The 15,143-nt window shown below is 45.1% G+C and overlaps 1 protein-coding gene across 5 annotated transcripts in view; it reads right to left on the minus strand.

Moving 5' to 3' along the window:
• Positions 1 to 3,794: 3,794 nt before the first annotated feature.
• The window catches only part of KAT6B (lysine acetyltransferase 6B), a 172,522-nt gene continuing 161,173 nt past the window's right edge, over positions 3,795 to 15,143 (minus strand). For all 5 annotated transcript variants that reach the window (XM_079793046.1, XM_079793048.1, XM_079793045.1 and 2 more), the window contains 5 exons: positions 14,257 to 14,488; positions 13,787 to 13,946; positions 12,855 to 13,193; positions 10,478 to 10,769; positions 3,795 to 7,931 (listed from right to left, as the gene is read on the minus strand). In XM_079793046.1, coding sequence (XP_079649172.1) covers positions 5,371 to 7,931; positions 10,478 to 10,769; positions 12,855 to 13,193; positions 13,787 to 13,946; positions 14,257 to 14,488 — 3,584 coding nt within the window. In that variant the 3' untranslated portion in view covers positions 3,795 to 5,370. The remainder of the gene's footprint in view (positions 7,932 to 10,477; positions 10,770 to 12,854; positions 13,194 to 13,786; positions 13,947 to 14,256; positions 14,489 to 15,143) is intronic.

The following is a 15,143-nucleotide window of genomic DNA, read 5'->3' on the forward strand; positions in this document are numbered from 1 at the left end:
GAACTGCCCAGGGTCTGCTCTGGGTGTGTGACGTTGGCCTAAGAGGAACCGGGTCCTCATAATGACTCAGATTTGGGTGTGAGGGGAGCTATACACAGGCTCTTGGAAAAGAGACACCAAGAAGGACTCTATGATCATAGTGGCCCCTACCTAGACTTTTTTTTTCCATCGCAGGAGCCTCATAAGTCCCTGGAAACTCATTTACCTCCTCGGTCTGATCTATTCCTTGTCCAGAGAGAATTCAGCATTTCCATTTTAATAAAATTTATACTTTTCAATGAGTCCATATGCGGAAAGTATGGAACCCCTGAGTCCCACTGCTGGTGTTCTCGGGTCCCTGCACCTTCCTACATGCCCCACCTCTCGGGGGCCGAGTCCTGCTGAGGACAGCAGAGCAGAGAACTTTAACGTTGGAGTCTGGTCTCGTCAAGATGGTTCCTGGGAGCCAGAGGTAGGAGAAAGGAAGATCAGAAGTTTTTGCAGAAGTGTTTCAAGTCTACAGAAGTAAAATATTCATGCAGTCAACAAGTATTTATTGAGAACCTACCACCTGCCAAAAAGTGGGGTTAAGAGGCCACACGTAAAAACAAAAACGCATGCTGTGATCAGGTGCCATGAGAGAAACAGGAGTAAGGTGACCAACCAGGGACAGGATCGGGGAGAAACCCACTTTAGAAGGGGTGGTGAAGACGAACTCTCTGTGGAGACCGGGGTGAGCTGAGTCGTGAAGGAGCACACCTTCCAAATGGGGAGGGAACAGCACAGGCGGAGGCTCTGAGCTGGCAATGAAGTGTGTTTTTAAGGAAACACCCCCCCCAAGGTACATGCTCGTGGAACTGCCCATCCGTGAAGCCAGAGTCCGTGGGTGAGGTGGGGAGTGGCAGGAGAGAGGTAGAGAGGCTAGAATTTATTCCAAGTGCAAAGGAAAACACTGAAGGTTTTTAAGCAGGGGCATGGTCTTACCTGTTTTCAGGAAATCACTCTGGGGGAAATACCACTGTGGCTGCAGTGTGGCAATTGGATTGTAGGGAGTTAAAAAAGCAGGCAAGAAGACCAGTTAGGAGGCTGTTGGAACTGCTGCTAGGAAAGAGGAAGGTGACCTGGATGAGGGGGACTAGTACTCGGGATAATTTTGGAATTATCCTGGAGAATCCACAGAACTTTGAGGGAGGGAGAAATGGAAGGTATCAATTCGGTTTCTCGGTAGTGCCTTCAAACTGAGATGAGGTCGACAGGGTAGAGATGGGGCCAGGGGGCTGAAGATCACCTTATGTCTGTAAAGACATATAAAAGGTGTCCCACGTCCTTTGACCTTGAATCTAGAGAGAGCTCTGGCTGGAGATATAATTGTGGGTGTTGCTTGGCTGGTGTGGTTCAGTGGTTGAGCATTGACCCATGAACCAGGAGGTCACAGTGTGATTCTGGGTCAGGGCATATGCCCGGGGTTTTGGGCTTAATCCCCAGAAGGGGGCATACAGGAGGCAACTGATCCATGATTCTCTCTCATCATTGATGTTTCTCTCTCTCCCTCTCCCTTCCTCTCTAAAATCAATAAAAAGATATTTTTAAAAAATGGTGGATGTTATCTGTATAGAGGTGGAATTTGAAGTCGTACTGAGTGAGATGAGAGAGGAACCCCAGGAAAGGGGACAGAGAAGGGAGAAGGAAGCTGGAGTGTGGGATTGTGGAAGCCTGGGTACAAAGAAGTAGAAGGCACTGCTTCATAATGTAACTGTAACTGTACTTGTACTCTGAGTATCGACTGTAGGCCAACGCTTGTAACAAAGTAAACTGATCTGTACATCACTTAACAGTTTTTAAAGCGCTGCGCTTATTAGACAAGTTATGGTCTTTTCACCGAGTAAAGTACTGCAGGAAAAGCTGTTTCTGAGAGAACTGTTTGTTGAGCCTCCATCTCCTCCTCTGTAAATCGAGGCGCCCCTCTGCTGGCCCCATTTCCTGCGCAGGGTGTGTGGGGGTCACGTGGGAGGACGGCGGTGAGAGCTTTGGAACAATCCCGTGAGTCACTGTTTCTGAAACAGAGTGTTGGCAAGGAGGTCCGAAGCCTTCACACACGGGCAGGCACCACTGGGCTCATTAAAAAGCAAAGGTTGGGAACTGACAACCACTTGTTAAAACTCTTAAAAGGAAAGAACATTGCTGGGTTTAAAAGCTGTGGCCTGTTCGTGAATCTCAACTTGATTGTGACATTTCAGTCCTGATAAATCCAAGTTCCCGTTTTCCAGGCTCCCTGGGGTCACACTGAGGTCTGAGTTGATTTTTCTAGTGAGAGCCGGCTAGTGAGGCGTGTCTGCAGGGTGTCCTGGGACCACCTGGGATCAGCAGCTCCCCTACGCCGAGCCCTTCTGGTTGTCGATGAACCCAGGGACTTGGGCCAGTAGAGGGGCTCCCGTACTTGGCTATGCTGCAGCCCTAGGGAGCCTGTGATGCACAAGGAGTCCCTGTCCTGTTCTTAGATTCTGGTCGGGCAGGTCTGGGACTTGTGGACAAGCTCCCTGGTGGACTGTGAGGCAGGCAGGATGTGTGTGTGGGGGGGGGGGAGAGGGGGGGCGGCAGTGGGGGGGGGGCGGGGGAGGTGATGGAACCTGAGTATCCATAGACTAGGGTGTGATTAACAATGCAGTGCCAAAGGGAACACAGGGCAAATCTCAGTCCCCAAAGAATCGTAGCACAAGAGGAAAGACACCCAATGAGTGAAGGTTTGAAGGTGAGGCCTGTGGGAAGTTCTGCGTGGCTTCGATCAGGTTGTTAGCAGCCCCCCCACCCCCCACCTCCTGGGCTCAGGCAGGCTCTGGTGGGCCCTTGAGCTGCTCCTGGAATGACACAGCAGTTGAGTCAAACAAGCAGCAAGCAGTCACCACGCCCGCCCCCCCTAACCGCCCCCCGCCAACTCTGCAGGTGGACTCGGGAGTCCTTCCCACCAACCAGCGCAGTATCTGGAAGGTTCTCTTCTCCCTTTGTGATGACAGCCCCTGCAGAGTGGTTTTGGAAACCCTCCCTCAGCTACTAGACTTTCCCCCACTGACTGTGCCGGTGTGGATGGAAGGGGCCAAAACATAAACTCCTGACACTCAGCCCAGAAGCTCTGTAACTATGAGCGAGAAAAACCCACGGGCGGGCGAGAGTACACGGCAAACCCTGCCGGGCAGCCTCCGTCTGGAGGGCGTGATCCCCCATCCTCTGGAGAGGTGTGTGCACCATCTTGCCTTTTGAGTTTTGTTCTGCATCGACTTGAAAGTTTGTGTCTGATCTGTACAATGCCTGGTTATTGTGTGGGTTGAGCCATTGGTGGAAAAGCAACCTTCTCCCCCCGAGAGGCCTCAACGTGACCGGCCTCACAGGAGTGGTGAGCACCCATGTTTACACACGTGGAGAGCACCCTGGGCCAGTTCCACATGGGTGCCACGTCACGCACACATTTCTAGGCTTGTTAACTGAATACTGTTTCAAAAGACAGAACTTCCTCTGAATTCCATAAAATAACATTTGAAAACATTGACACTTTTTTTGGTCTGAACTTCAGATATTAAATAAAACATCCAATCACTCACTCACCACAGAGCAAAACTTTCACACTTTTTTTTTTTTTTTTTAAGAAAATGGTTCTTCAAACATACATTCCCAAATTGGGTGCGCTTTTTCTTGGTGTTATTCTTTAGAGGAAAGAAGTTGGCCACCACTGTACCCATGAGGGGAGTTTCACAGACGGAACCACTGAGGCAACTGGTATTTGTGCAGGGATCCCTTTGCAAATGAAGATCAAAGTCAAAAAGAAAAAAACAAATTCACTTTATTTTAAAGACAATGATTGGCATACAGAAGGTATGCACTAGCATAAAATAAACTTTCATGTAAAGCATTAAAATCCATTATAAATTAACTTATTAAATAGGTATTTGGTATATGTGATGGTTTTATTAGATATTACTCTTATTTATTGCCAACCCCCTCCCCCAAAGTCAAAACAAATCAGAAAATCTCTTAACTCCAATGTACACTAAATAATTTATTTTCCCAAAATGTGTATGTGTTCTGAGATGTGACACATGATACAGTTCCATTGGTCATTCTCTATCAATCATAATATGACAGGACACAAGAGGCTAAAAATGGCTCATCATAATTTATTTTATGTTAAAATGTACAGCTTTTTTTTATTTTTTGTGGGTTTTTTTTTTTTGAAGTGACTGACTAAAAAGAGAACAGATAAATCCGAGAGTGTCGCCGGCTGCTGTTTTATACAAGGGGTGCGCCTCTCCTGGTGGCCCTCACCGTCACCTGTACAGGTACAAAGGCTACAAAAAAGGAAGCAATATAAACAGACACAAATAACTTTTTTGCTTTTTTACATGCGATTTGTAAGCTTAGTTTGAGCTATTCACAAGCTACTTCTCTATTTTTCCTTAAAAAATAACTCCAATATTTTATAAAGATAGAAAAATCTACAGATGGAATGAAAATGTAAAGTTAGAGGCATTTCCATAAAATAGCAACTTTACACCAAATTCACTATTTTTTTTAAATCCTGCCAAGTATTTGGACATATATGAAATGTTTCAAAACCTGACAGATAAACACTGAGATATGCTTCATTCAATAAACAGAAGTCTGCATTTATAAAACAGAAAGCTGCCTTTTTCCCCCAAAGAAATCTGTCACCAAAATGGAAAAGGGTCTCAACTTTACACCAAACATTTAGCAATAAAACCCTTTTGACTAACCAAATGGTAATAGCTTTTATAGCTCTTTACAGTTTTATAATTAACAAAAATATAGTTTTTTTTTAAAACCCTCAAATTAGGGCACCCTAATCAAGGCAAAAAACTTAAGAAATGGCTTACTGTTAGCACAACACTTGTACAGTACTACAAAATGCACTGTCACTAACAAAGACATTAGCGGCATGCTGAAGTGTCACCTTAAACAAAATATACAAGAACGGAAATGCTAAAGGCATTTACATGGAGTGGACAGGGAAGGGAAGAAAGCTCTAGGCTCCGTATTAAAACAGATAACTCGGGAGTGCGGGGCTGGATATCCACATTGTTTAATGGAAGCAGGCACGGCAAGTGGCTGCCTCCAGTGCAGTCCAGAGAGAGGCTTTCCTCTGCAGAGAACTTCATATAAAAGGGACAGAAACAAAGGTTCCAAAAAAGAAAAAGGGAAAAAAGAAAAACAACTTGTATAAGGCTTTCTGCTGCATACAGCTTTTTTTTTTTTAAATAAATGGTGCCAACAAATATTTTTGCATTCACACCAATTTGCTGGTTTTGAAATCGTACTCTTCGAAGGTATTTGTGCAGATCAATCCGAGAGTGACGCCCAGGGGTTTGTGACTGCCTATGTTGCCTACCTTCTCATGTAGGACCCATTGAGAGATTGTTTGGACATGCCTGTGTTCATGTAGCCATGGTGCCCGGGGGCCGTGTACATCATATTACCATGGGGTGGGGTCTGCATGGGCTGCTGGGCATATGGCTGGGTCCCCATCATGCCCATCTGCATCTGCATCGGGTACTGGGGCGTTTGGTTCATGTAGCCATGATTGCTGTGGTAGCCACTGTTCATCATCGGCTGGGACATGCTGTACCCATTCATGGCGTTGAGAGTGTTCATGTTCATGTTCACGGAGTTGACGTTGTAGGCTGGGGCTGGCATCAGGTTCACACTCATGTTCATGCCTCTCTGCATGGTTAAAGTCCGTGCAGGGCCCTGCATGGCTACGGTCTGAGAGCGCCCATAGATCTGCGACTGGTGGGTGGCAGCGGCTGGTGACAGGGATGCCGATTTGGTTCTCATGGAGACGTGGCCCTTGCTGGCAATCTGGGTTTGCAGTCTTTGGCTGTGGGAGATGCCAATGTTCGATGCAGCCATGTTCCGTTGCAAAAGAGGCGGTGGCAGATTCATCGGAGGAGGAGTCAGGTTGGGGGGTGGGGTCATGGTAGCTTGTGCTTGGGGTCCCCCAGGGACGGAGTGTGGAGACTGAGAAAGCTGAACAAGCCCTGTGTTACTTAACGGTGTGGACAAAGAGGCACTGTTTGCATAGGAAGTTACAGCAGCGGAATGGCTGTAAGGCAATGAATGATCGATAAGGGTATTAGTTAACTGCTGTAGTTTGGCAAGGCTGAAGGTGGCGGACGGCTGTGGGTAGTGCCCGGCCCCAAAATCACTTTGGCCCATTCGTTCGTATAGGCCGATGTTGGCGTTGCCGGTCTCGGGGATCTCGGCCAGCTGCATGGGCGGGGTGAAGTTGGCGGCCATGCTGCACTGGGCCAGCTGCTGGCTGCCGCTCGGAGGCCGCTCCACCACACAGCCTTGGGGAGACTTGACGCTGCAGGTGGGGGGGGAGCTGATGCTGGTCTGCTGCAGCATGCTGCAGCTCCCGCTGATGTTGGACATCTGCTGGGTGACAGCACAGCTGCTCTGCGTCAGATTGCTCGAGGTCAGGTTGCTATAGGAGCAGCTGTTCTGTGAAGAGCCGTTGCCACAAATGCTGCCGCCCATCGTGGAATCATAGCTGCTTGGGTTTTCGTAGTTCTCCGTTGTGCTCTCGATGCTGCCCAGGTCACTAAACCCGCTGTCGACGACCTGCTGTGAGTGGTCTGAAACCGACGGGACATCCATCATCGGACTGGTTTCCATGTTCTGCAAAGATGGCACTGAGATGGCACTTTGATCTGGGCTGATTTGGGCATAGCTGTTCTCCAGGGCAGGGACGCTGGGACTGCTGACTGAACGCACGGACTGGCCAGGGTGGGAATGGACGGATGAAACTGGGCTACTGTGGTCTGACTGTTGGCAATCGTCCAGAGTGGCAGCAATCTGTGGACTTTGGTCTGAATGGGTGTAGTTCTGGAGGCTTCTACAGGCCTCTTGAGTCTCGGCACAGTCCTGAAAGGTGTCCTCCTGCTCGCTGTTCTCCTGGGTCAGAGACTGCACGGCCTGGACGGTCTCAGAGTCGATTTCCATGGCTGCTGTGCTGGCCTCTTTGAACTCCGAATCTGCGTCTTCGCTGTTCTTTTGGTCCTGTTTCTGTGCCTGTTCGTCGGGGGGCTCCTCATCAGACTCGGGCGCAGTTTCAGTGTCCGCAGTAAGCTCCTTAGGTTCACTGTTACACGCAGCTGCAAGGTCAACGTCACAGTCCATTAAGACCTCTGGGTTTGAATGACTAGGCTGGACACTAAGGTCTAAAAAAGCCTCCTGGTTTTCCAGTACTTCTTTGAAAGCTTCCCTGGGGCGCTCTTCCTTCTCTGCCTCTGTAGACTCCATGTGGCTGTCGTCTTCATCATCAGCATCATGACCCTCGTTGTGAGACGGCTCTTCCTCTTCCTCCTCCTCTTCATGATCATCCAAACGCTCAGGGTCCTCTCTGTCCAGGCAGACGTCTGGTTCCTCTTTTTCCTGACCTTGAGTACCACTTGGGTCTTTTTCTACATTTCCTTCTTCTTCTTCTTCTTCTTCCTCCTCCTCCTCCTCTTCCTCCTCCTCCTCTTCTTCTTCCTCCTCCTCGTCCTCCTCTTCCTCCTCAGGTTTGATTGGATCGTCCTCCAGAGTTTCACCTGGTGATTTATTTGGACTTACAGGTGCACATGTGTCCTCCTTTCTGTTTTCATCCCGAGGCAGCAGGGGTTCCACAGCTTCCTTGACTTCCTCCTCAATCCTGGTGGGACTGGGGCTGCTTTTGTCTTCCAGCGCCTCCTTCTGTTCTTCCACTGTCACCTGGTCATCAGGCTCCATGGGTGTTTCTGGAGGGGTGTACAAGTTCAGTTTAAATCCGGTCTTCCTTTCTTTGCTTGGTCGCCACTTAGACAGACCACGCTTTGATCCTTTTGGCCACACTTGTTTGCACTTTAGAGGTTCAGGATTGTCTCTACTGCCTTCTTTCAAGTTATTTGCATCATCCATATTGTCTTATCGAGGAGACAAAGGGGAGGAAGAAAAACAAAGTCTTAGAAAGCATAACCACAAACAACTTGAATTCATTCCTCTAAATTAATTAGCAAGCACTGCTTTCAATTTAGCATTTTAAGACTTAATGGTAAAGACATAATCAAGACTAATATAGAATAATACTGTGGTATAAACTGAGTAAATCACCCAGGTCTGGGAAAATTATATATGCCATATACAGACACGTGCATTCTCTCTCTCAACAAAGCTGTGCTTTTTATAGGAAGCACATGGATAAACGCAACAATAATAAACTAATTTGATTTAACAAACAAGATATTCTCTGATGCCCGGAATTGCACATTGTACAAAATTCACTGCGACATTTACAAACTAGGAAATACAGGGGGAAGGGGTTAATGCCAGCCCATGTCCATATCCTCACTGCACTAAAGCAATGAAAGAGAAGCCTCCCTCACATATCTGTCCTCAGAAAGTGAACTTTGGTTTGTGGACAATTAGTGAATTTAAATGCTCTCAGATGACATTATTTACTTTGATTTAAATGTCCTCTCTGACATAAAAATAAACTGTGTACCTCTGAAACAAATGAATAAATAACTAAACACATCTGTAATCTACTATAGGATCATCATTTTTGCATGACATAAACTATAATGTATTTAGCATAAAATTATTGAGCATTGAAAGCACAGGTATTCCTTTTATCACTAATTCTGTCCAGACTGTATTTTGGATCAATCTGCTGCTCAAATGTGTGGTTTGAATACTAAAGTAAATAAAAAACAAACCATAATTGTCAAGTTCATTTTAGTTCAGCTGATTTTATTTTTACTGTACCTGCATGCACATGAATATAAATATGTAAGTATAGTTTTATAGATATAAGCAAACAAGAAAATATAGCAAATGAATAAATATAGATATAAAACACCCAAGTCTTAGAAAATTACAGATCATGCTGATCTTCTGGTCGATGTAAAGAAAAAACTTTACAAAGAGAAATAGCGTCATTAGGAGAACAAACTTGGGAGAACTTATTTTGGGGAACAAAAAAATAAGATCTAATAACCAACGTGGAACAGAGATCCCTTTTGCCAGAAGGGAGTGATTTCTAATCCAATCAGTGTAGAGCACGGTGAACTTTTAGATCATTTATGTAATAAAAAAGTTACACATAAACTTACCTGCAAGTACTACATTCAAATTGACTAGCTGAAGAGAACACATATGCAATGTGGACAGAGCCTTCAGAAGCGCGGAGTACAATACCTAGTTAACAGACGTCTCAAGATGTTCAAATGGTTTCATTTCTATTCACACGGGCAGGTGAGCGCCACGCTAGCGGCCTGGTTTCTACATTCTTATTCCACGTGCTAGTGGACCTACCGGCTTTTATAGGAAGACCTCTCTAAACCAGAAGATGAGTTTTCTCATAATTACTTTTTAAGAAAAAAGATTCTGAAAGGAATCAGATCTGAGCAGGCCACTTAAAATTTCTAAGGCAAATCGCACCAGTGTCCATTCATTTACCAGCTCCTGAGAAGACAGCTGACAACTGGCAATAGGCTCAATTTCCACACAAAAATGACCACTTGTTGCAGCGTGCTGCTGCCGCCGCTGCTGTTTACATGTATGTTTGTTTAAAAAACTAAAGAACAAGGCTTGGTTTCTCTATACATATATATGATGCCATTCTCTCAGCAAAATACTGTATCCTGTTAATTAAGAAAGTCAAGAAGATGCTTGGTCATATTCTTAAAATTGTGCATTTTCAAAAGCTAGAGTGACAGCCCAGGGACATGAGATGGCCTGTTCCCTAGATGGGAGTGAGTTTTTGAATACCGTCATTTCAGCAGTAGAGAGCCTGTCCCACAGACCCTCATTACTCGGCTGGGACCCACAGGCAAGGGATGATTGCTTTTAAATAGGACATTATGTTGAGGGTGCTTTTTTTAGAGGATGGGGTGCAATGTTCCTGGCAGCAGCAATTGTAAAACATCAAGTTAAAAGGAAAGACAATTTCCTGATTTTGACATTTCCTGTATTATCAAAGCTACTAGTGATGGTGTAAGTTTAGCTGATTCTTGATAATATAAGACACCACCGATTATAAGATGCATCATCAACCTACTAATATTTTTCCAGGAAAAAAGAAAGCTACTGAGTTCAGTGCTCACACTGATAATAATATATGCACTGATTTCAGAAATACTAAATGTGGGGGAAAGTACATATTAGAATCAGGAAATGCAGTGTGTTTCTTACTGACATGCTTCAAAGTTTTGGGGGACAAGTCAATTTCCGGAACGTAAGATGAACCCATCTATGGGAATGTTGGGCCTTAGGAGTTGTTTAACATAAAACCCAATTCCAGGAAGAAGAGCCAGAACCTTTCATGAATGAGAAAGGACAGGTGGGCACGTATTTCCCGTGGGTCCACACATCCTCAGGGGTGCCCTTGGGCAGGACCCCGGGTGCCCGCTTTTCGGCAGTAATGGGCAGAGAGTCGCAAGGGTAAGCTTTTTATAATCCCTCCACTTACTTCGGTAAGGGTCAGCATTCTTAAAGCAATGATTGTCTCTTCCTCCCCCTTCCTCTGTCTGTCTCTTCTTCCCGGGCGGATGCTGGAAGGCCTTCCTCAGGACCGGCCTCCCGCCATCCTCCTCCACTTCAACCTCACAGGTAGGCTCCAGCTGCGGCATTGGCCTCTCTTCATCCGAGTTGTCAAAGGGCTCATTCAGCACTTCCGTCGTCTCGGAAATGGTCTCGGTTGTTACACTGCTGTTGATCCTCCTGCGTTTACGACCCCTTTTCTTCTTTAGCACAAAAGGCCTCTGAAATGAATTCCAAACAGAATACATAGAGCTCATGAGAAATTTAATGGTTGAGTCGATATGCAGCAAACACGCGAGTCTGAGACTCGCACACATAAAGGCTTCTGTGCTGCCTCTGTAGTTAACCTTCCATTTGATGTTTAACATCCCTCTCGGGCTCCAGCTACACAGGCAAGTGTTTTCCAAATAAAACAGCTGTTTACTCAAGCAGATGCTTTGAGAAGAGAACATCCTAGAAGCTTAACTGTAGATTTTAAAAGCTAAAGTTTGCTTTCCTAGCATATATTTTCCAGTGGTGCCTGCTGGCTTCACTATCCTGTACATCATAGCTCTTAAGGCGTCACAGACACCAATTCTCTATAAATGTTGCAATAATTAACCAGTCACTGGGTCACTCACTGAATACTTGATAACTGCTCAGGGAGCACCTACTACATTCGAAGCACCCTCGGAAATATGATGGTCCACAAGACTAGCCTCCTTGTTCCCATTTCGTAACTTCAGGAACAATGAAAAGGGTGCTTAAAGAGAGGACTAAAATGGTAATAGAGTCATTTATTGGTGGCTGCAGGGATGTCAGCAACTGATAACTTTATAAAATATTTTAATACAGAAAAATCTAAACAAAGACATGAGATCTGCCTTATTTATGTAAGACACAAACTTTTTTTTTTCTAACTGCACCACAGATCAGCACAGATGACTCCCTGTAACTGCAATCATAAAACGTATTTTCTCAAGTAAAAAGAATTTAATGATACAAAACTTAAAACTAGGAATAACAAAAAGACTGGCTGCTAAAATGTAAATCTGTCAGTAATGGGTCCAAAAAATTACTGAAAGTACATTGCAAAGAAGGGTTCAATATGCATGGTTAAAATTCAAACTTTAGGTAACCAGTACCCAAGAATTATTGTGTCTTACATTTTTAACTCTTTGAAAGTTCACCAAAGTGCACATATAAGCCTGATAATCATATCCTATAATTTTACATTTATGGTTATTAATTTCCCAACTGGCCAGCCCTCCCTAATCCACTAGAATTTTCCCATCATGAGGAGAGCCAGTAGAAAGCGCTGGTTTTCTTTGTTTGCGTCCACTTATATAATGGCAGTCCATATTGTGCCCTGGATGATTCTGGTTTTTGCTGTTTTTAAAACAATTATCTTTGTTTATATACATAACACATGAGGACATTTTCCTTGTAAGAAACCAAAACATTGCATAAGTCTGAAGTCCACTTTAAGGGATGCTCCCTCCACCACCTCCCCACGGCTGCCTTTCCACAGGACGATGGCCGGTTTTGGGCTGGGAGTTAGAACAGCGGGTTCTTTGACAAACGCCACACAGGTTGGCCTTGGGGCGGCGTCTTAGCTTGTACTGTGTTATCTCTATTGGTCTCGGCTACACTAACATTATCTGGCCCCTCTCTATATCACAGATGGAGATTGAAGACAAAGATATCAGATCCGGGTTGAGTCTAAGAACAAAATCAGTTTTTTACCTTCTGCCCAGGTGCATGTAGAGAAACCACCAGGCCACTAAGATATGAGAAGTTTCAGTAATGTGTCCTTGGCCACAAATGCAAAATACCAGCATCCAAATGAACGGCCTAAAGTAGCTTCTGAAAATTCTATGCCAAGAACTAGAACAAGAAATAGCACCGGGAGCGCTGGGCTGGAGTCGAGCACTCACCTGGTTCTGGCTCCATCTCTGATGAATTGTGTGACTGTGGACAAATCTCCTGGCCTCTCCAAGCCTTGGCATTTTTATCACAATTTGCTGAAGGTCCTTTTCTGCTCCCTCAGCCTCACTCACTCTAGCCCCACACACCAGCAGGTGGCAGTCACCACTAGACTAGAAAGCCAGGCTGCTCCTGGTTTCCTGTCACAGCACTAACAAACCCCAAAAAGTAAACACAATCATGACCGTAAGATAAACGATGATGATACATGATCAGTGGGACTGGATACAAACACACTACATCTAAAGAATGGAGAATGAAACAAATACTAATAGAATGTTTGCAATGCCCGGATTTGACTGAAGCTGACTCACAGACTGAAAATCTAAACAGACACATACCTTTCTCTTTATGGCAACTGACTGTGGTTTAGTTAATCTTGGAGGAGAGCTTTGAATATTTTCTTCTTCCTCTTCTTCTTCTTCTTCCTCCTCCTCCTCCTCCTCCTCTTCTTCTTCCTCTTCCTCCTCCTCCTCTTCCTCCTCCTCTTCTTCACTGCTCTCTCTGGACAGCTCCATCAGCTGCCCTCGGTCCCCTGCCACTGGCCGGCTCTCCGGGGAATGCAAATATTTATTTTTCGATTGTACTTTTGCAGGTGATTGCCTACTGTTAGTTCTAGACGACAGGATTTCTTGCTCCTCCTTTTCCCAGCAGGTAGCTTGTTCCATTAGCCGCTCAGCCTAAGGGGGGAGGGGGGAAATGGCAGGCCGGTGAGAGGGCAGTTAGGCAGGCAGAGCCTCTAAGGATCAAAGGCGAAGGAAGCTAAGTCATTTCTGCTCAGGACAGTCAGCCAGCCAAGCAACATTCCAGCTGCATCATCTCAGGACTCTGACATCAGTTAGGATAACAAATCAAAGGAGATTGGGTTTCATGGGATATTTAGCAGTATTAATGATGCAGCGAATTGATTTGAGTCCTTTATCAGTACATTACATGCTCACTGGCATGGAGCACTTTAAGCAAGTTCATAAACACAAAGAATCGATTGACACTGCAGCCTTGGAGCTCAGCACCAAATTTGATCTGATTACATGCTGTCAGTAGTGAAAAATGCTGCTTTGTGATCAATGATAAATGTTTCATTTTTCATACTCAATTCAATAAAATTATCATGTCTTACCATGCAACCTCAGTTAGATAAATTAGTGCCATATCATTTCACAAGCTCTCTCTACATAACCAAGCTTTTGACAATGATGTTAATGACTTTCTTAGTTTAAGAATGCTCCAAGATTGAAATTACACAACTTAGGTTGATGAAGCCAATCATTACCTCTTTTTCAGCTTCCCGCTCTTCTTCAGAAACTGCGGCATTAGAAATTAAAATTGGGGTCCACCTCAGACTCTCTGGATCAAGTTCATTGGACCGGGAACAGGTTTTCAGCTTTTCCATGTGGCCCAGTATTAACTTTTCCCTTCTAATGATAACAAATCTGTAATGTGATGAGGCAGAACAAAGTGCAATCAAAAGCTGAAATTTCATTTCACCTTCATGTAATGACATATGCTAGCACTAATATTACCAGGGTGAGGAAAAATCAGAAAGCTCATCAATGCAAAGGTACGGTAGATTGAAATTTGACCAGCAAAAAAGTATCGTTTCCGGTTTTCTTTGTAAAAGAAAGGTTTTAATAATACTGTTGGGGAACCTTTAACTAGATTGAATCTGCCTGACTCCAGGGGTCCTTCCTGGTGTAAGATGCTTGAGGGGCCGCTGGGGTTGCCCAAGGCACCAGGACTCACCTGCCATCCCTCTTGTCAATCATGTGGAGGTGCTGCAGAGTGGTGGCAATGTCATGTGGGCACATGCCCGTAGCTCTGCTGATCGCCTTGATGCTGATGTGCCTCTCGTGGTGGTGGAAGAGGTATTCTAAGATGACGCTCTTCCAATAGGCCAGGTAGGAGAGACGGCCCAGGTCAGAGAGCGGCTTTTCAGGAGACCCTGCTTGGCCTTCTCTTCTAGAAAGCAAATAGCCTGGGGCAGAAAAGGCAAAGTCAACCTCACGGTGGTGTTTTCAGACATTGAAACAGGGGCCACTGGAAATAACATAAGTAGCAATAAGGTACAAACATCCATGAGAAGTGCGCGCATTTTACGTATGTAGTCTCTTCCCAGTTTCAGTGCTTTGGTCTCCATGAAGTTATGCTTCTGAATCTTTTATACTGACACTACGTCAACGCATACAGCAAGCGGGAGCATTCCAAACACACACTGCGGCACATTTAACAACGCCGAGGCTGAAGTCATTGCTCCTGCGACGTCTCAACAGTCCGGTCTCACACCAGCTTTAGATTCTTTCAGAAAGTAAATGTCAGGCACTTACTCAGAAATCCCATCGAGGGGCGACCCCAAACATTAAGGGGAAGTTGTTTTCCGCAGGAAGGACCTAATGACCCTTTGACAGCTGGGTCTTAATAAAAGAGCAGGGCCTCCGTGGACTCAGATTCTATATTGCTTGTTATGTTTAACTAGCCGGCTGATCTGAAGCTTTGTTTTAAGACTAATGAAAGAATGTCTTTTAAGTCAACTGCTACAACTCACATGAGCTTCACTAGCTCTCATTTCACCTCTTTCATGCAAATTAATTTATAATCCAAATCCAGAACGTAATTCCTTTGAATTAAAACAA

The sequence above is a fragment of the Cnephaeus nilssonii genome, assembly GCF_951640355.1.
Source record: "Cnephaeus nilssonii genome assembly, chromosome: 16".
NCBI lineage: Eukaryota > Metazoa > Chordata > Mammalia > Chiroptera > Vespertilionidae > Cnephaeus > Cnephaeus nilssonii.